The sequence below is a fragment of the Pithys albifrons genome, chromosome 9 (assembly GCF_047495875.1).
Source record: "Pithys albifrons albifrons isolate INPA30051 chromosome 9, PitAlb_v1, whole genome shotgun sequence".
Lineage (NCBI taxonomy): Eukaryota > Metazoa > Chordata > Aves > Passeriformes > Thamnophilidae > Pithys > Pithys albifrons.
In genome coordinates, this window is record NC_092466.1 from 35,603,587 (window position 1) to 35,623,959 (window position 20,373).

Sequence of the window (20,373 nt, forward strand, 5' to 3'; positions counted from 1 at the left end):
GCTTAAGTGAAGTCCTCATAGGGGAGTCAAAAATCTCTCCACTCTCTGTGCTGTCTGTTGACAGGCAGTGCTGGGTTCATAAAGCTTTGATCATCCCGAGGGCACTTACAGCTATTAACTTTATATTAATACAGTTAAGACCAGAAATCCTTGCATTTCTGTCTCCCTCCTCCCTTTCACGTGGCACGTGGCATGACACCAGTTGAAATCCTGTACTCACCAGTGGGCACAGCAGGCTAAATCCATCAGGCTAAAGCTGGCATAAAAATGAACTGCAACCCAGTTCTAAGTGATCCATGGCTTTATTTGTCCTTCTGTCTACAAGACACACACACATTTTAATATTGGTGACTCTCTAACGTTATAACATTACTTTATATATATATATATGCATATACTTTAAGGATATGCATGAGTTAAAATTAAAAAGTAGCCAAGAAAAGTAGTAGAAAATGCATTTTATTTATATGGAAAAGGCTACATTTAGACTTGTAAAAGGTCTGTGATAGTGTTATGTTGCCCACATGTCAAAAATCAGTTGGGAATAGCATCAAAATGGTTACGTATCTTTCTACATAGCAGTGCAATTAGTTCACATTGCAATAAAATTAAGTATGCAACAGGATCAAAACCAAGTGTTTTTCCATAATCAGCATACAAAGAATTACAGTGTCAAGATCAATTTTAGGTTTTAAGAAATCTGCAGTCAGTATTTGGAGTATCCTCATGGGTGGAATACTCCAATTATTTTCATTACTAGCAGCTGTATCTTGTCAATACTGTGCACAAGCAAGTAAGTCTAAAATGAAATGACTTACACAGTAAATAAAATATTTAGCCTATACAGTAAAAAAATACAAATTATGTAAGTGAACTAACAAAAAGAAATTTGAATACACTTATGAAACAGACAACATACTTCAATAACACACATACAGTATTCATCACATAAAAACAGCTACTTCTTCCAGCAAAAATAATTTGGTTGCTTTACAACTGCATTATAGATCTTGTAGTCTGAAGATACAGATGTCCAACTCTTAAAAACCATAATAAATGTCTTTTGCAAAGCATACAAAGAGGATAAATATTCTTATCACAGTCCTAGGGTTATTTTTGGAAGTTTGTTCTCCCTTGCTTCAGAAACACACTTACATGGGTGAAAAAAAATTCAAAGGGGAGTTATGGTACATCAAAACCACAAACTGTGCTCCATTTCCTTCTAATTTTGAAAAAAAACCCTAGAATTTACAGTACTCTGTAGTATATGAAAGTCTTCACAAGTTTACATTGCATATTTCTGAGTCCATTCTCTGGCGTGTCTGTTGTATCTGTATGTACAGAAAGAAGGCAAAACAGTGGAGAGCTGTGAGTGAGACACTGACAGTGGCCAGGCATTCACTTAACACACATGTGATTGAGCTTTTCACCTCTGAGCACTGAGTCAACCTTAGAACAGTCTAAAAGCCAAGAAACACACACCCATCACAGTTCAGTTTCTAAGGTTACCTATTAGAGCTATTCAGACTCAGTCTCACAGGTTGGCATTAAATGCCCATCATTGTGCATAATTACTTTGCATTTCACAACTCATTCCCTTATTTGTACCTTAAGAGGACGTTGCTGACAATTATTCCTAAATGTGTATGGTATTATCAGTCTGACAGAGTTCATGCATTTTAGTTACATGACATTTGGTGTAATTAGCTGAGGTTTTATTCTCCATTCTGCACTGCCATCTGCATTTCAGAATCTGAAAGGAAGATTTCCTGGAAAATATTTCTTACTGGATTTAAGGTATTGGGTCTTTTCCTTCTGATATGAAGCTGCTTAGCAATCCCAAAGGTGAATGCCCTTAAGAGACTTCACAACTTCCCCTTTGGTCCTTACATTTGTTACCTTCCAGTTTTCAGACTAGATTCACTTTCTTCTGGGTCATTCAGAGAAAAATGCTGACAAGTTTTTAAATCTGTTTCTTACGATCAGTATAACAACTCATGGACTAATTGGTTTTCTTCTTAAGAATATGCTGCCATACAAGTCTTTGGATCTTTATTTACACTAAAACATTCATAGATAAATGCTTGGGGGTAACCAGCCATATCATTCATTTCATAAATCCAAGATGAGATAAAAAAAAATTAATAGGTGATCAGCATAAGAAGTTAAAGCTACAGTCAAAACCACACATTTTCTCTAGCAATGATTAAATTTTGAGTTTCGCAGAGAGAAAAACACCCTTCATTAACTTCCTTACAAACAAGAGGCACAGTAGCTGAAACCACCAGTAAGTAGGCAGATAGACAGAAGTTGACATGCACATGGGGAGAAGGTGATGCCCAACATCCCCAACTTGAACACTGTCTGCTTGGCAGAACAAGCTACAGAGTGCCCCAGGAGTGAGTTACATGATTTGACTGTACCAGACACTGAACTGTCAGAAAAAGAACTTTTTAATAAATCTTAGTCTAGGGTGAGAAACACTAGACCAGCCTTCTATGTAACTTCTACATCACTCCTGTTTTATCCCCTGCTCAATGTAAAAGCAATACTTGAATCTTCCTGAACCTGTGACACGTGATGAGCCACAGACCACCAGCCACAACAGTGCAACAAATCTTCAATGGCTTAATACTAAAAAATAGGTACCAAACAATCCAGTCAGTTAAACCAAAAAGGCCAAAATTCTTCTGTACAGGTTTTACAATGAGAGGATTGCAGTAGCAAGAAATAGTTCATGTTTGGGAAATGATTTTCCATGCAATGACTGTAAGATGACACACACAGGTGTGATGGTTTTATGTAACTAAGTACAACAATTAGGTGCCCAGCAGTACCTATGGAGGGATGCACAAGGCTTGCAGTTTTCTACCTGCCTTAGCTATTTTCAAGATTTAAAAATCTAATCCTAATCCTGCAGAAATCTGTGAAAAGAGTCTTGCTAGAGTTAAGATGGAAGGTGCATGGCAGACAACCATCTGCAAGTACCACACAGACAATTGTGTTATACTCACTTTTCCTTGTCTGACTTGTAGATCTGTGCAATATCTGGTACTAAAGGATCATCCGGATTAGGATCACAAAGTAAGGAGCATATGGACAATAAAACTAAAGAAAAGAGACAGGAAATAAGTTAGTTTGCTCTATTTCTGTAATACTTCAATATATTCCAGTACACTGAGGGAGGGTTGTGGAAGACTGGAAAAAGAATGCCTATTAGTATTAAGGTGCCATACAGCAGTTCTGTTCAGAAATGTTTATACAGCACCACTTTTCCAGGGCCTAAGTAAACAACCCCTGATCCAAGCCTAGAGGATGTGCAACCCATGGACTTGTACCACTTAAAAACAATCTCTCTCCTGCATTTGACCTACAAACATTGAAGAAACTACAGGCTACACAGTTCCATATAAATATTTGCTCAAACTAAGCCTTTCATCCACAATTATTTAAGAAAACTAATAGTTAATATTACATTACTGTGCAGTACTCTATATGTGCACATCCTTCTCCACTTCTGTGCTAACAGTTATTCTCTCAATCATAAGAACATTTCACTTGAGTGTGACTTTCATTTTGTGAAAATACTCCATCAGCATTATATGCAGGTATTCACTTATAATTCCATATTGATTTCCTGGTATTGAACCAAGGATGCTTGATTTTTTTCAGAAAATTTCTATTTTTATACTCAGAACTAATCTGCATACAAGAGCACACAGATAAGCTGTTCTAAATGTGTTGTGAAAGGGAACTTGATGCTACAATAAGAATCTGCTGTAGAAAACCTTTATCTTGTTACCCAAGAGCCTGCATCTATTTCCAGCAGTAGCAAGTCTGGCCACTTCAATACTGACATATTTATTAAGTGCCAGTGATATTAGTAATGCCAAAGGGGGTTTGATTTTTCATTTTTATAGATTTTAGAAGTATTTGTAACTGTAGCAAATGTAGATTTAATGTGCTAAGCATTCTGGCAGCCTAAGTTCAATGTTTATGTATCCTAACCCTTAGCATTGATCAGTAGCTCAAATTCTTTTAGCTGTTTGGGCTCTCTTCAAGGCAGAAAAGCTGAAGACTATCAGAAAGTCCTGCAGGACAAGACCAAACATAAACCAACAACCTTGAGTCTAAGAACACTGGAAGAAACCCAAGGAAGAAGAGCTGATGAAGACAGAGGGTCCCACGACCCCAGCCCCAAAATCCTGGTGGATGGCACAGGGCGGGACTGGGGCTGGAATGAGGAATGTGTGAAGTGATGATTGGAGGGATCATATTATAAAAACCATGGAAATCAGTGTTTGGGGTGCACGGAGATGTCATCATGTATTCCTAAAAGCCCTAAGCCTGGATATTAAAGAATGTACCTTTTATTTTATCCCACATTAACTTGGCTCAGAGTCCTGTTTTTGGGTTCTCTGACAGCATCATTAGAAAATCAGGTTAGAATACCTGGTCACACCAGTCACAGGTGCAATAGCAATCAGAGTACAACAGGATGTTGTGAACCTTCGATTCAGTAAAACAAGGACTAGAAAGGAGAAGCTTCCCTGAGTTACTGAGCTGATTTCTGGTTTAGGAAATATGTAACGTGCAGGTGAGTTAAAAGCACATCACATCAGAACATGAGACCAGCAGACTGCTGTGCTTTATACCTGAAGAACTGCTCAAACACAGACAGAAAAACGATAAAGATTTAAAAACCTAAAAGAGTTTCCAGTTGTAGATGTGTTAAACCCAACTTTATGTGCCAACTTTCCTTTGCTAAATAATCAGAAACAAGAAAATTTTTGCACAGCTATAAACCAACTAATTTATGTGAGAAGCTGATACCAATGACACACAAGAGTAACTTGTATCTCAGCAATGACTTCAGGATGCACTATTAGACTTGTATTACTATGTGAGGTTACAATACAAGGCTGTGTGCATGAGAAGCTGCTTTTCCAAGGAGGGACAGCAACTGGACTTGCACAGACCAATTTCCATTGAGTAGCAAGTTTTTCTTTGCTTGTGCACTCAATGCAGTGACACTGTTCTAAAAAAAAAAAGACACACGGTTAGAGAGCTCTCAAGCACAGCACAAGATGTGATACTGTTTAACCTCCTGAGTCACATCAGAAATTTCTGCAATGTGACTAAGTATGTCGTGGCATTTTGAAGGTGGGTGAGGAAAAACAACAGCACCCCCATTTTAAGCAGCTTTTGAAGAGATACAAAATGCCCACAACAAAAGAACTGCTTAACTGTGAACTCAATGTTCCAAAAATCTAGTGTTCAACTCGAGAAAGTGCAAGTACACAACAACAGTATTTTAATAAATGTTGTACTGATGACTTTGAAAGAAGCTATTTTAAAATAGTCATCTTACAGATGAATGCAAACCAGGACAATTTAATCTCATTTTAAAATAAAGCCTAATTAAGACACAGCCCACACAGGGATGCTCAAGCAACCCAAAGAGTCATCAACAGACAGTCATGTAAGCCCACACATGCCAGTGTCAGGGTTTCCAGTTTACATCCAAATTCATTTGATTTTGAAGCCCTGCTCATCAATTCCTCCTCAGTTCTGCACAGCTGTCAGCCATAATACAGAAGTTGCATTTCAGGCTAATTGGACATTTATTATCTTACTCAACTTGTTTTAGAACATTTCTTTGCCATGGACATATTTTTCTGTAATGTGACACTCCCAAAAAACTGTGCAAGATCCTGGATTGTAACAAGAATTCCAATGGAATTTGCCCCTTCTGAAATGTGCAGGATAAATGAGTTCCCACTGCCTCCTTTAATATAGTGCAGTGATACACCAAAAATGCCAGAGCACTGTATGCAATTGCAAAAATGCATTATCAAATTAGTGAGCTTACCTTTAGATACAGTCAGAGCTGGTGACCACTGTGATCTCAGGATATCAAGACAAATACTCCCATTACTGTTTATGTTTGGGTGATATATTTTTGTTGTAAAAGCAATCTGTAATAAAAAAACCCAAACCAAACAACATCAAATGATGTTTATTACCTTTGGAATCCTTAACATCATCCATTCCTTTCCAGTCATACTGGATCTGCCAACACATTTTTTACCATCTGACCTGTTCATCCACAGTGCTCGTCTTTCTGGTTTCAACTTTTCCAAAATTAATCCCCAAACAAGTAAGACACAGAAACAAAGCTTTGACAAAAAATGTGGCAAGTTCAAAGCAAGGACTTACTTTTGGTGGTTTGAAAGGATAGTCTGTTGGAAAGTGTACAGTGAGAAAAAACACACCCCCTTGATATGCACTGTCAGGCTGGGGAAATAAAACAAAACAAAACACGTTAATATATTTCAGCTATTTTAGAGCTTCCCTTCCAAATGCAGATAACCTTCCAAAGAAAATCCAGTTTTTCCCCAGTACACAGCCCACTGTGTATACTGGGAAGGCACAGAGGGAAGTGAACCCTCCCACTGACCTGCAGAGCTACAGTAGAGCTGATCGTGGCTACCACTGCAGTGGCACAACGAGCCACTGAGCACTGCCCTTCTGGGGAGAGAAGGGAGGGAGCCACAAACCTGTGGATCAACAGCTTCACTGCACTGAGGGAAACACAAACCCCAGAGCAGGACCTCCATATCCTGTCTCCATGCAAGACCACACCTATTCTGATCCTCCTCCAATCTTAAGCTACGAATATACTTACCTCAAGAAGTGGTTTCTCTTTGCAGATGCAAAGAGCAGAATTTTCCAATATAATTCAGTTCATCATGATGACATCAGGGAGTTTTAAAACACACAACATCTTTGTGATCTGTACAAATCTGTGAACATGCATTTTGTTAGAAAACATGTGCACAGGTTTACGTCCAGGTTGCACACAGCTAAGAGATAGAAATAACTCAGTTGTAGTCATCTGTTGAAGAACTCTCACTTTTATTAACTGAAGAAATAAGTAGAAAAGTCTTGATGCTCAATGACAGAGAGAGGTTCTGTCACTTCTGATTAAGGGAAAGAAGAAAACCACTCTCATTACATGCTAAGTTTAAAACAGCAACAAAGGAAGTCAGTCTCAGCAAAGCTGCAGAAGATCGAGTTTTTGGGCTTTCTTATGGAAACAGAAGTAGACTGTTGCTAAAAATCTTTACCTTGGAAATGAATAACTTTAGAGATGACTACATGACCACAAGAGGTAGAGCCACAAATGGTCTGCTAAGACATGTTGTCTTACATGCTCAAACTGCAGACAGTGTTGCATTGTAGGACAGGTTATATATAGTCGTGCTAAGGCAGCACCAGGCCATGCCATAACAGGTTGCCCCTGTTGGGTTTGACAGGACTGCTTGCTTGAATACTAAATGGATTTTTTCATGCTAAAATAAGCTGAAGATGAGGTATGTTCAGTGCTGGAGAAAAGGTAAAGTGAAGTCACACTATATTTTATGAGCAAGGTATATAAAACAATTTGATGATACCCGTACACAGAAGAGGTTTCCCCACTTACACTCATGGGAAGCCAATTCTGAAGGTAAACTTTAGTCTTATGTTTCCATCAGGAAACATACAGGACACACATCCCTCATTCTTTTTGTTATCAAGAAAAGGGAATAATAATAATAATATCCTAGAGGTGCTCTGTTCCTGTATCTCTGCAGGTATGGCTGAGAAAGGTTAGCAAGAGATGCCCATTCTCACCCTGAACTAGAGATATCTCAATAATGTGAAGCAAAGACATGAATACTTTCCACTACAGAATACAAAAGGTAAAATGCACCCTGGAGAAGAAAATTAAATTTAAGCCAAAATTCATGTGCTATTATTTGCCTCACCCACATCATCAGTTATTCAGAATAGAGACATTAGTGGTGGCAATCAGCACATAAGCTTTATTAACTCTTCTTTGCTGCTTTGCTGTTGCCCCTTTATCTCAGTGGAGAAAGGCCAGGGTCAGAAGGCCTTTGTATGGGAAGGAATGTGATTGTCCAAGAACAATGGCAAAAGCATTAGTGTGCTACAGAAGAGCAGTTGCTGCTGGGCTACTGACTGGCTGGACAACAGATTCCAACACACCACTGGCAAATCAGTGACTGCTCTTCCACTGATTCAGAGCAACTGTGCTGAAAATGAAGAAACAGTTTCAAAGCAGACACAATTCAGCTTTTCTACACCTACAATGCTACATCTTAATGGATCATGTATTCAAAATTTCACCTTGCTCACCTCAGCTCACCACCTGAACCAGAGACTCTTCTTTCCAAATTCTTAAGTCCAAAAGGAAAACATTAGGAATACAAACTCCTTACCTTAATTATCAACAAACACACCTTCCCTCTAATCATGCTCTCTTTATTCTTTTTTGCTAAAGCTCTTTTCAGTTTTCTTTTAAAACTTTGTGGGTTTAAGCTTTATTGTCTTAAGTCCTTTCCTTGACAAGGGTCATAACTGGGGTCTTCACAGATCTCCCTCAACCCAAGGAAGGCACCTTTTTCACTCACACAGAAACCAGCAAAAGCACCCACAGCTCCTGGCCTGCAGTTTGCAAAAGTCATCTGCTTTTGCCAGAGCCACATCACAGCCATCAAATAAAAATTCTACCTAAAAACGCCAAAATCACCCTGTGCAACTCCACTCTTACTTAGTTACCAACGTTAATACTGGATTTTACCCACTCTTTGTCCTTTCAAATGGATGAATCTTCCAGAATTAATCTGATCATCTTTGAAAATCAAGCTGTTTGCTGTGTAGGCTGCCCAACTGGAACACCAAACACCACAGCTGACTAAGCACCTCTGACTTCAAGAAGAGGATGGATTTTGAAACAGTTACAGAAAGCAACTACGACCAGACTACTCTGAACAAGGTCATCCCTCTAAATCTTCAATGGATACACAGCACAGCTGACAGTGACTGTCACGTTTACAGAAACCCAAACAAATCCTCCCATAACAAAAATGGAAGCAAAGTCTTACATTCTAAGGGGCATGAATTATATACTTACAGGTCCCATAATAGTTGCTTGCCAGTGAAACACTGAAAGTCAAAAAGATAAAACAATTAAGAGATTTTCTGAGCTTTTTCTTGACTGAGAAAGGGTAAAATCTGACAATGCACGAGGCAGAGCTTACAGTCATCTCCAACAGGTCCGGCGGAACAGTGAGCCGGGGGGTCTCGCTGCAGGTCACTGAGTTCCTGTAAGAACACAAAAATATTTGAAAGGCATCTGGGTAAAAATACACTTCAAAAGTAAGAACACTAACCAATTTTGCCAAACCTGCGGGATTTTTCTTCTGGTGTTTTCATTTGACAAAACAATCAATGCTTGAAAAGCTTTGGGACTGAAAAGGTTTTTTTTCCAGATGGTCTGCAGTTAACACTGTGCTAGAAATTAATAAAGTATTCAAGAGTTGCAACCAGGTTCATAGTAAGTGGAATATACTGAAGGAGACAGAAAAAGAAAAGTGTTTCTCAATTTCTCTGTAAACTCACTGTTTAATTTGTAGTTATCTGCTAATCTGATTGTTCCTTTAGCTTTTAATTTTACAAAAGTTTCTATAGTGGCCCAGACCATGTACATTACCTGAGCCTGCCTGGAGATGATACATGAACATAACACAAAGGTTCCTAAAAAACTAGAAACTAAAGAAAAAAATATTAGTTTTTACACCTTATTTGTTACACATTGATTTCATTACCTCCATGGCTTTTCTCTTTTAAATGATTACTAAAAGACTCCCAAGAAAGTTGAAACCTAAGCACTCACAAAAGCCTTTGCAGGTCAGCTGATTTATTTCTCTTCCAAGAGTCCACATGCTGGACTAAATTATTAGTGGACTAATAATTTAAAATTATTATTTGATTACATAAAGCCAGCTCAGCTTTCTGTCTGATTTATCATTGCTGTATCAAAGAGAAGACAAGCCAGGCATCAATGGCAGTTCATTTTCTTTGTTTAATTCAATATACTACTTTTGATGTCTGAGCTTTTACTGTACTAAGGATGAACAGCTTTTTCCAAGTCTAGGCTGATAGGTCCTGTGCTGGGGTAACAATGACCACATGTAAATACTTCCTTTGCAGTAAGTTAAAAGATACGTGCTATGGAGGTTTGTAAACAACTCAGTTCATTACTCAGAACAGACACAGTGAAGTCAACAATAGACAAAAGCAGGTCTGTGAATACCTTGAATTTACCTTAAGGAGTAACAGGGGAAACATTCCTACTCAAAAAAGATTAGACAAGGCAAATACTTCCAAAATCAAGGTTCAAACTGGAACTAAGTTTAACTCAAGTGTAGAATTTGTCTGCTTGGCTTGATCAGACCTTACTAAGGATTTGAAGGGTTAAAAATCTGCACTTCTCAACTCCTGTGATACATTTTCCCATTTATGACAATCTGGTAAATATTTCAACTCAATTTGCCACCACCTGGCATCTGAATTCAGCCAGACTTTACAGCTCCACTCTTGGCCCTGAATTCAAAGAAAGTCATTGTACCACATCCTACTACTGCTCTGAAGTTGCTTCTCACAATCCTTGTGATTTAAAACAAGGGAGACACTTCTTTGCACACTGAAATAGCTCAGGGTGCCAACCACCATTTCTCATCTGCACTTCAACTTTATTCTCTTGGTGAAACTGTATGTTGGTCTGGAAACAACACCCCAGGCTAGACTCTAATTAATAAAGGCAATAGCAAAAACCTTTAAAAGTGCAGTTCCCCTTTAATTGGAGGATTCAGATTTTATTAAGGAGTAATGCAGAGAACCAGCTCTCTATGCAAGCCAAGCCACTGCCAGTACACACAGGGATCAACCAGTCTCAGGTGTCCAGCAGTCACCAGAGCTGCCACAAACATGACCAGCAGCAGAGCTGTCACAGCCACTGCCTTCTCCAATCTGAAACTCAAGATCTAACCCAGCAAGATCTTCCACACACACTGAAAAAAAACCCAAAAAACCCCACAAACAGAAACCCCCAAACACCTACACAAAACTGCCAAAGCAGAGAACACTGGGAATAAAATCATGTATTTATAACAGTCATTGTTGATTACTAAATTCAAGGCAATGATGGGGGAAAATATGTAGCTTAAACTCTTGAGTAAGTCTCTAAAGTACAAGCAAACATTCTCTATATGTATGTGAACATCCAGGCAAGCATTTAATTTTAGAGTCACAGGCCTGTAACAGCACTCTCCTTTGCCAGATGCTTTTCTCAAGATCTTTGCATACTCCAAACCCCACATAAATTGGTTTTCTTTCATATACACACTGTAACATGTAGCAAAACTCACTCACTGCCCTTGAAGGTGCAACCCCAAGAGGCTCAGGCCAATTAAAACAGCCAGGATACCCCAGGATAAATCAGAAAACATGTCAAAAGAACAAGGTAAGTCCAATTAGACCAGCAAAAGTTGCCAACAAGAGTGGTTTGAACCAGTTCTGAGCAAAAGGTAAAAAGTTCACAGGAGGAAGATGATTTACTTCATCCCCAAAGACCCCCAGAGACACCACCCTAAATTACCAGGAGGAACAGCACAGGTGCAAGAAGGAGTGGCTTGAGGTGGAGAAAATGGAAATCAGTTCCTGAGATTGATTATAATAACCCTGCCTTCTCTAAGAAAATAATGTTTATGCATGAAAGAAAAATAAATATGTATAACTTACTTGCATATAAACCCTTTGTCAGCTCAACCAGGCGTGTGTATTTTGGAGGAGTTATCCCCATGCACCCTGGGCCAGAATAAACATAACTCTCCATAACCCCACTGGATTAGAGGGGTTTTATTCCACAAAACAGACTAAGTCTTTAATTCTCTCAAAAATACAGAATATTACAGGGTAGAACAGAACACCATTGGCTAGAATTCTCCTGGAGGTTGTTGCTGTAAAAGTCTGTAAAAAAGACTCCGAGCCAAGTTTTGTAGGAGATAAGATAAAAAGTAAAGGTCCTTTAATATCCCAGGCCTACAGCCCACAGGAATACAGGATGACAGGCATGTGTGCTCCAGTTCTTGTTTCCATGGCTTTTATAATAAGATCCCTCCAATCATTGCTTTACACATTTCTCAGTCCAGCCCCAGTCCCACCCCTGGTCCAACGCCTGGAATTGGGTCTGGGGTCATCAAGACCCTCTGTCTTCATCAACTCTTCTTCCTCGGGCACACAAAGGTCTCTTGGAGTTCATCCAGTTCTGGCTTTTGGGTCACTCTGACCTGTGTTTATGTTTCATTCTGTGGCCCTTCTGATATCCTTCAGCTCTACCTTGGAAAGGAGTCTAAACAAGATTAATTAACTAAAGGAATTTGAGCTCCCTGTTCTGGGACAGGGGTAGTGATAGAAAGGCATTAAACTGTTAGAAATATTAACCCTCTAAAAATCCACAACTACTGTGTTCCTAAAATCTACAAAATGTGAAAATCAGAACAAAAACCCCTTTGGCATCAAGGTGGACCCAGCAAAGCTTCCAAATTCTCACCCTTCCTTGCACCACACACCCTCCAAAACAGCCCTGTAGGCAGCAGGAAGCAAAAATGTTCAAGTTCAACAGCTGTGAAACACAGGCTGTGGTAACCTATAAAGGCTGGAGACACTTCTGAATGTGCAGACCAGTACCCAAGGACAAACAATTCCATAAAGTTGAAGACTGCAAGGCCAATTTAACAGTTAAATATGCCTGATTAGCAGCCAGGATTCTCTCCTGGAAAGCTCCTGAATCCTCATCATAAAGGATGCTTTGGTAACAAGTAGATAAAGGTTCTCAGCACAGTCCTCAGGGATACTCAGTGACTATCAGCCTAAGTAGTAACAATAACAACAAAAAGCCCTAAAAATGTCCCTTTTATCAGTTAAAAAAAAGAAAAAAGGCTGCAGATTAACAAAAGACCAAAATTAACTGCAGGCAGCTATTTTCATTCTCTAATTGACACAAACCCACCACCAGAACCTTTTGCCACACCATTATTTAAAATAATGAGGTTTATATTTGTCAGCTGTGTTCTTAATTTTTTGCATGGAATGCACTGGAGATCACAGGCACTTCCTACCGACTCCAAGAACACACTGCTGCTTGGAACCATCTGTCAGAAAACTCCCCAGTGATCTTAAGACTAGTTAAAGAATTCTCTGTTCTTCATAAATTTGGTAAATGTAGAGCACACATTTATCATAACGTTTATTGATACAATGGTTAGTCAGTAATAAAGTATATATTCCATTTCCATACATAGTTTTAATGCAAAAAGAATATTGTTTTGATATCACAGCTGATGTTTTGAAAGCAAATTAAAACATTTTATGTTAGAGACAAAAAAAGTTTCCTCAGTACGTTTATTACCATCTATTCATAGCATGTTTAAAGTCAAAATCTCAATGGCAAATTCAATAAATTTTATTTGAGTCAATTTACAACAACAAAAGTTATTTGCAACATAAAATTCCAAGCCCTGTTAGCCTGGACATAGAGGAAACATATTGAAAGAAAGAGACATAGTTCATTGAAATAACTAAATGAGAAAAACAACCAAGCAGGAGGTACCAATAAGATAAAACAACAGCTATTTTTAAACCAGTTTTCAAATCTCTCTCTTCTAACTGGTTTCAAAATCTCTGCCAAAACCTTCTTAAATCAAATTTTTTTATGCCTGTAACAAGATTACAGACACAGTGGGTTTGTCAGTGTTGCAAACCAGCCTGGGCATGAACAAGCCCCACATCAGCCAGCCATGAACACAGGAGGAGTACCCAGGTACAGGACTTGGGATGAAAACAATCTCCTCAACTGAGATATGGATCTGACAGGTCAGCAAATAGATCCATGAACAAAGAATTTGGAACAGGCACCCCAGAGAAATGGTTCTGCATAAGGCAGGTGAGCAGAACAGACCTACAGACTACCCCACATAACCCGACAGTCTGAATTATTTCCCACCTCACACAAACCCATTAATTTTCAGAGGTGGCAAGAATAAAAGTATCTTTGAACAGCATCCCTTCCCAATTAAAACCGACATGATTTGTTTTGTTGTCATCACTTGCAACATCTGGTATTTACAAGACTCACAAAACATGCATTATTCTTTCACTGGTGCATCACAGGCTACAGAGAAGCAGCTCCTGCCCCAGGGAACACGTATCCTACATCACACACAGCACAGCCCAACCTTTGGAACAGTGCAGAGATACAGTGCCTTCCTCATACAAAGGGAAACAAACACAGGCTTCTCAGCTTAAGATGAGTAAGAATCCCCCAAGCTGAGCTTCTCTGAGGTGGTAAGTGACTCAAGATGAATTGGTGACGGAGGCAGCGCTGAGAGCTGTGCCTGCAGAGCAGGACTTCATGTCCTCATTGTTCCTCCACCCACAGGACTAAGATCAACTGCCTCAGGTTTGGCCTAGTCCTTTTTACCAACCCTGGGCTGCCCTCCTCCCTCCTCCCAAAGTCTTCCCAGCAAAGGGAAAAAAAACTAAAAAGAAAAGAACTCAAAAGAAACTGAACTGAATTAAAACAGAAATTATGGGTTTTTTTAACATGTACAACCATGTATGCAATTTGTACACACTATGTGGGGCCCCACCCCAGGGGCAAGGGAAGAGGGAACAGGGAACAAGGAATAAGGAGGGACAAAACCAAACCAAACAGACAAATACAATTAAAAACTTTGAGAAAGGAGGAGAACAGGCAATGATACAATCTCACCACATCCCAGGCTAGGAAACCAACTGAAACAAGGGACCCTCCAGGCTCCTCCTGCTCCTCTCAGCTTTGCCAGAAGCAGGAAGACAACTCCTTCCTATCTCCCCTCCTCCTCTGTCACGTGGAAAACACGTGTGGAATACTTGTGTAATGTCCACTTCCTTAGTTACACCTGGTTACTGAGGAAGCCCTGGCTCCAACCCATCACATCAACACACTCCCATGTGCAGTGAGCAGCTTCTTCACCGGCTGCTCAGTTGCCCCTTTTCTAAGAAAGCTCCCAAATCAAACACATCATTCCATGAACGGTGTAGAGTCTTTAGGACAACATGCTGTCCTCCTTTGAGGAGTCCCTCAAGGCCCCTCAGCAAACAGCAGGACACAATGACACAGATCCCAATGGCAAAACCATTCAGAAATAACATATCTGCATTTCACAGCTCAGCTTCCTTCCCGGGTGTTGTCATACTGAAGCACACAAATTATCTAAATTACTGTGAACAAACAATCAAAACCCCACAGCTGTGTTCAGGCACAATCCTGCACCACTCTAAATCCACCCAAGCTTAACTTCAGACAGTATGTCTGCACTGAGAAGCTCCCAAGCAATGCCACTGGTTTCCAGTAGTGCTTTGTTTTCCAAAAAATTTCTCTATGCACTCTGTGAAACCAGGAAGTTCTTACAGCATTTCCTTTACTCCAGATCTTATCCCTTCCTGCCCTTGGGATACAACAAAGCCATCAACCTTTATAACCAGCCTGAAACAGCAGAAGTTAGATGGCATAAACACACCATCACAGAAATACATCTTATCTGGCATTCAACTGCCAGGCTGTGATTTTCAGGACTGCTCTGTATGTTACAGTGACATCAAGATAGTTTGCCTTTTTGAACTTCTCCCCTTCATTTTAACTTTCCATTTGAAACAATCCTATTTCTTTGCCACTCTCTTTCTCCTGCTCTGGAGAAAAGCTGCTGGCCAAATCCCTCCAGCAGCATTTTTTTATTCCCCTGGAAAGGCAGTGGAGAGTGATGAGGGTAGTAAGTGAAAAAAAGAAAACCACCAGTAGCAATTTCTGCAGCAAACTAGAAGTAAGAGGTAACTAGCTCTGAATTTAACCTCAGCTCTTCAGGGAGGTCCTTACCTGACATATCTCCATGTTTTGGGTAGAAGTTATTGCATAACCAGGAAATCTCACACTACCTCAGCACGTTGGAAAGAGACTGAGGGGCTGGAGTGGGGCCAGAGAAGAGCAAGGAGGCTGGAGAAGGGACTGGAGCACAAGTGCTGTGGGGAGAGGCTGAGGGAGCTGGGGGTGTTTAGCCTGGAGAAGAGGAGGCTCAGAGGTGACCTCAGCACTGTCTGGAACTGCCTGAAGGGAAGTTCTGGCCAGGTGGGGGTTGGTCTCTTCTTCCAGGCACTCAGCAATAGGACAAGGGGGCACGATGGGCTCAAGCTCTGCCAGGGGAAATTGAAGTTGGAGAGCAGAAGGCAATTCTTTGCAGAGAGAGTGCTCAGGCATTGGAATGGGCTGCCCAGAGAGGGGGTGGATTCACCATCCTTGGAGGTTTTTCAACTGAGATTGGCCGTGGCACTGAGTGCCATGATCTGGTAAAGGGACTGGAGTTGGACCAAGGGTTGGACTTGATGATCTCGGAGGTCTTTTCCAACCCCATCCATTCTGTGATTGCTTCATTTTGAAAGAGTGGAAACAGAATCTAACAGGATGAAAGATACTTTCATAAACAGTCCAACCATAACTTCACATCTATCAAACACAAAGTTCTTAAATGCCACACTAAAGAAAATTGTGGGCTTCCAATACATATGGAAGTCTCTAAAGCAGAAAGAAAAGATACGCAGGGAGCACAATAGAAGAACAATCCTATTCTAGCAGGACCTCATTTGGAAAGCCACAAACTACCACTCCCTCTCAACAATACCAGATTATCAGACTCTCCTCTTTGTCTGTTGACCTGAGCAGAACGAAACTGAACAAGAAGTGGAAAGAGGCAGTATTAAGAGCTGAGGTGGGAAATTAAAAAGGCAACAAAAGGCAGACCATTCCTAGAATATGTAGAAACACGACAGAGTTATTGCTAGAGGAAATCACTGCAGTTATTTATTAATGCTTTATATAATAGTCTAGTGCAACATTCACAGCAAGTAAGTGTTAAGAACTAACAAAAACCTCCATCAATTGCACTACCTGTAAAGGCATAAGCTTTGTAGCACGAATCATGACTACCAACTTCTGAAAGAAAACCATCCAAGTAACTTGGTACCTACTGTAGTGTCCCAAATTTGCTCACTGTGGGGTTAATTGGTCGCTACAGAATCCTATTTCTGCAATACCAGTGACTTCCAAGAGCAAAAGGGAATCTTGAAGAAGAAATTACGGCACTGTCACAGAAGCAGGGCAGCACCAGTGCCGACTAACACGGCACATCAACAGAAACCGAACACCCGGTTTCTGTGCATCCCGTCACTGCCCTAACCTTAACTCGGCTCCCGTGCTGCCCACCCGCGGTGTCCTCCTTGTCCGCACTGCACAGCGGCCAGCTCGGCCTTGCCAAACACAAGAAAACTACCAATTCACTCCGTAACTTCAACCTGGCCATTTTAAAGCATTCCAAGGTCATACCAAATACAAGCACTTCTTAACCTGGCACACCACCTGGGCACGGGGCTGAGCAGCCGTGCCCTGCGCTGACAGACGCTGTCCCTGCGCTGACAGACGCTGTCCCTGCGCTGACAGCCGCTGTCCCTGCGCTGACCGACCCTGTCCCTGCGCTGACAGCCGCTGTCCCTGCGCTGACCGACCCTGTCCCTGCGCTGACAGCCGCTGTCCCTGCGCTGACAGACGCTGTCCCTGCGCTGACCGACGCTGTCCCTGCGCTGACCGACCCTGTCCCTGCGCTGACCGACGCTGTCCCTGCGCTGACAGACGCTGTCCCTGCGCTGACCGACCCTGTCCCTGAGCTGACAGCCGCTGTCCCTGCGCTGACCGACGCTGTCCCTGCGCTGACAGCCGCTGTCCCTGCGCTGACAGACGCTGTCCCTGCGCTGACCGACGCTGTCCCTGCGCTGACCGACCCTGTCCCTGCGCTGACCGACGCTGTCCCTGCGCTGACAGACGCTGTCCCTGCGCTGACCGACGCTGTCCCTGCGCTGACAGCCGCTGTCCCTGCGCTGACAGCCGCTGTCCCTGCGCTGACCGACGCTGTCCCTGCGCTGACCGACGCTGTCCCTGCGCTGACCGACGCTGTCCCTGCGCTGACAGCCGCTGTCCCTGCGCTGACAGCCGCTGTCCCTGCTGAGCACACACACCCCGGCCCGGGCCGCGCCTCCGCCGCCCCTGCCCGCCCCGCCCGGGCACCGCCGTGAGCACCGGCCCGGCGTGCGGGGCCTGCGGGCAGGCCAAGAGCCCCGAAACCACGGGGAGCCCGACGACAGCCTCGGCCTTCGCCCCACGCCCGCTGCCCTTCCCCGGCTGCCGGTGGCGGACAGGGCAGGACCGGGTCCCGGCGCAGACAGTGCGGGGCAGCGCCTGCCGCGGCGTCTCTCGCGTGGTCGGGCCGGGCCCGGCTGCCACCACCCCCGCAACAGCGGGGCGGTCCCGGCGGCTCCCCCGGCGCGGGGGGCCCTTCCCGCGGCCCGGCCCGGCCCGGCCCCACTCACTTTCTGTATCCGCTTCAGCGCCATGGGAGGCAGCGCGGCCCTTTGTGTGCGCTGCGCATGCGCGGCCCCGGCCGCGCGCGGGGCGCGCCGGGAAGCGCAGGCCGAGGGCGGTGCGGGAGGGCCCGGCACGGGCGGGAGGGGAGAGCGGTGCGGGAGGGCCCGGCACGGGTGGGAGGGGAGAGCGGTGCGGGAGGGCCCGGCACGGGTGGGAGGGGAGAGCGGTGCGGGAGGGCACGGGCGGGAGGGGAGAGCGGTGCGGAGGGCCCGGCACGGGCGAGAGGGGAGAGCGGTGCGGGAGAGCCCGGCCTGGGAGGGAGGGGAGAGCGGTGCGGGAGGGCCCGGCACGGGAGGGCCCGGCACGGGCGGAGAGCCGAGGGAGGAGAAAGGAACGGTGTGGAGCTTCAGAACTGCATCCAAGGAAAGGCTGTGACACACGATGCTGTGTGAGAGCAGCAGGACTCATGTTACTGTAAATGGACAAATAAACACCTAAACCCCAATTCGTGAGCATTAGCGGGCAGGCATTCTTCTACACACATAGCCCCCAGCAATGATGTTCTTACATGTTCACTACTTCTCTTATAAAGTTCTTGCATATGTTAAATTAGTTCTAAGAAGTTCTTCGGAAGCCCTTATTTGGTCACTGGGGAGATCCTCTATTGGTCTTTTGGTGTTTTCTGGGGGTCGTTGGGAGCTTTCACTCATACATGGAGCGGTGCATTCACAGCTGGTTACAGAGCACCCTGTCCCACATCTCTCAGGTGTAACTCCACATTTGTGTTACCCTGACTTCAACTACAGAGCCTTTGTACTCTCTACTCTTTTCTGTGGGTCTGAATCCTGGGTCATCTGCCACCACCTGCGGCTCCTCGAACGCTTCCATCAGCGCTGCCTCCGTTCAATCCTAAACACCCACTGGTCTGATTACGTGCCCAGTGTGTCTGTTCTGAACAGGCAGGGTCAGCAGTATGGAGGCCCTGCTGCTGAGAACGCAGCTGTGCTTGGCAGGGCACGTCTGCAGGATGGAGGATCACCCACCGCCCAGGGCACGTCTCCAGGATGGAGGATCACCCTCTGCCCAGGGCACGTCTCCAGGATGGAGGATCACCCACTGCCCAGGGCACGTCTCCAGGATGGAGGATCACCCACTGCCCAGGGCACGTCTCCAGGATGGAGGATCACCCACTGCCCAGGGCACGTCTCCAGGATGGAGGATCACCCACTGCCCAGGGCACGTCTCCAGGATGGAGGATCACCCACTGCCCAGGGCACGTCTCCAGGATGGAGGATCACCCACTGTCTCCCGAAGATTGTGCTCTGTGGTGAACTCGCCACCGGCTGCCACAAGAGAGGAGCCCCGAAGAGGAGATACAAGGACTGCCTGAAACAACAGCTCAGCCTTGGCCATATTGACTGCCCCAATGGGCCACTCTGGCCTCCAGTTGGGATTCATGGAGACCATTCCCGACGCTGCTGCTTCCTTTGAGAACGCAGCACAGTCAGTCTGGAGGAGAAAAGACAGCGCAGACAGAACCGTTCCTTGCCATTATCACCAAAGGAGATTTTCTGCTGTGCCTTTTGTGACCAGACCTGCCTATCCTGCATTGGCCTTTTTAGCCACCAGCAGCTCTCAGCAAGTGTGGGTGGTGCCCTTCCTAAATCTTTGTTCATGAAGCCTGGCCCTGATGATGACTTCCAACTAAAGCATTCAGAAACTTGGTTATTCTGCACCTACCTGAACAGAAATTTACATTGCAAAGGCCAGTAGAAAATGACTGAACAATGGAGAATTACTGCTCTTGCATGAGTTTGAAAATGCTTTGTGTAGTTCATAGAATCATTAAGGTTGGAAGAGACTTCTAAGACTGAATCCAAGTATAAACTATTTCCCATGCCAGCAAGTCCCTAACCAGATACACAACTTCCATAATACTATTTTTTAAGTAAAGACTAGGAATTCTCACCTAAATACCCAGGCCTGTGAGGTTCGAGGGGGCTATTGCTTAGAGGAGA

At 43.5% G+C, this 20,373-nt stretch overlaps 1 protein-coding gene across 2 annotated transcripts; it reads right to left on the bottom strand.

Moving 5' to 3' along the window:
• Positions 1–269: 269 nt before the first annotated feature.
• Positions 270–20,343, bottom strand: UBE2D1 (ubiquitin conjugating enzyme E2 D1). Of its 2 annotated transcripts, none has more exons than XM_071563383.1 (7): positions 18,361–18,440; positions 9,108–9,171; positions 8,981–9,012; positions 6,220–6,297; positions 5,873–5,978; positions 3,015–3,108; positions 270–1,331 (listed from the first exon to the last, which is right to left on the bottom strand). In XM_071563383.1, the coding sequence occupies exons 1-7, from the start codon at positions 18,382–18,384 to the stop codon at positions 1,286–1,288; spliced, it is 444 nt and encodes a 147-aa protein (XP_071419484.1). In that variant the 5' UTR covers positions 18,385–18,440; the 3' UTR covers positions 270–1,285. The 2 variants fall into 2 exon arrangements, with proteins under 2 accessions (XP_071419484.1, XP_071419485.1); XM_071563384.1 differs by lacking the exon at positions 18,361–18,440 and adding an exon at positions 20,325–20,343 and having other exon boundaries at positions 271–1,331.
• Positions 20,344–20,373: the final 30 nt, after the last annotated feature.

Coding starts and splice junctions, on each gene's coding strand:
- UBE2D1 (XM_071563383.1), bottom strand. CDS start 18,384: ATGGCGCTGAAGCGGATACAGAAA. Junction 5,979..6,219: donor ATCCTTTCAAACCACCAAAA/GTAAGTCCTTGC, acceptor TTTTTATTACAG/ATTGCTTTTACAACAAAAAT. Junction 3,109..5,872: donor AGCTCTGACTGTATCTAAAG/GTAAGCTCACTA, acceptor TCTTTTCTTTAG/TTTTATTGTCCATATGCTCC.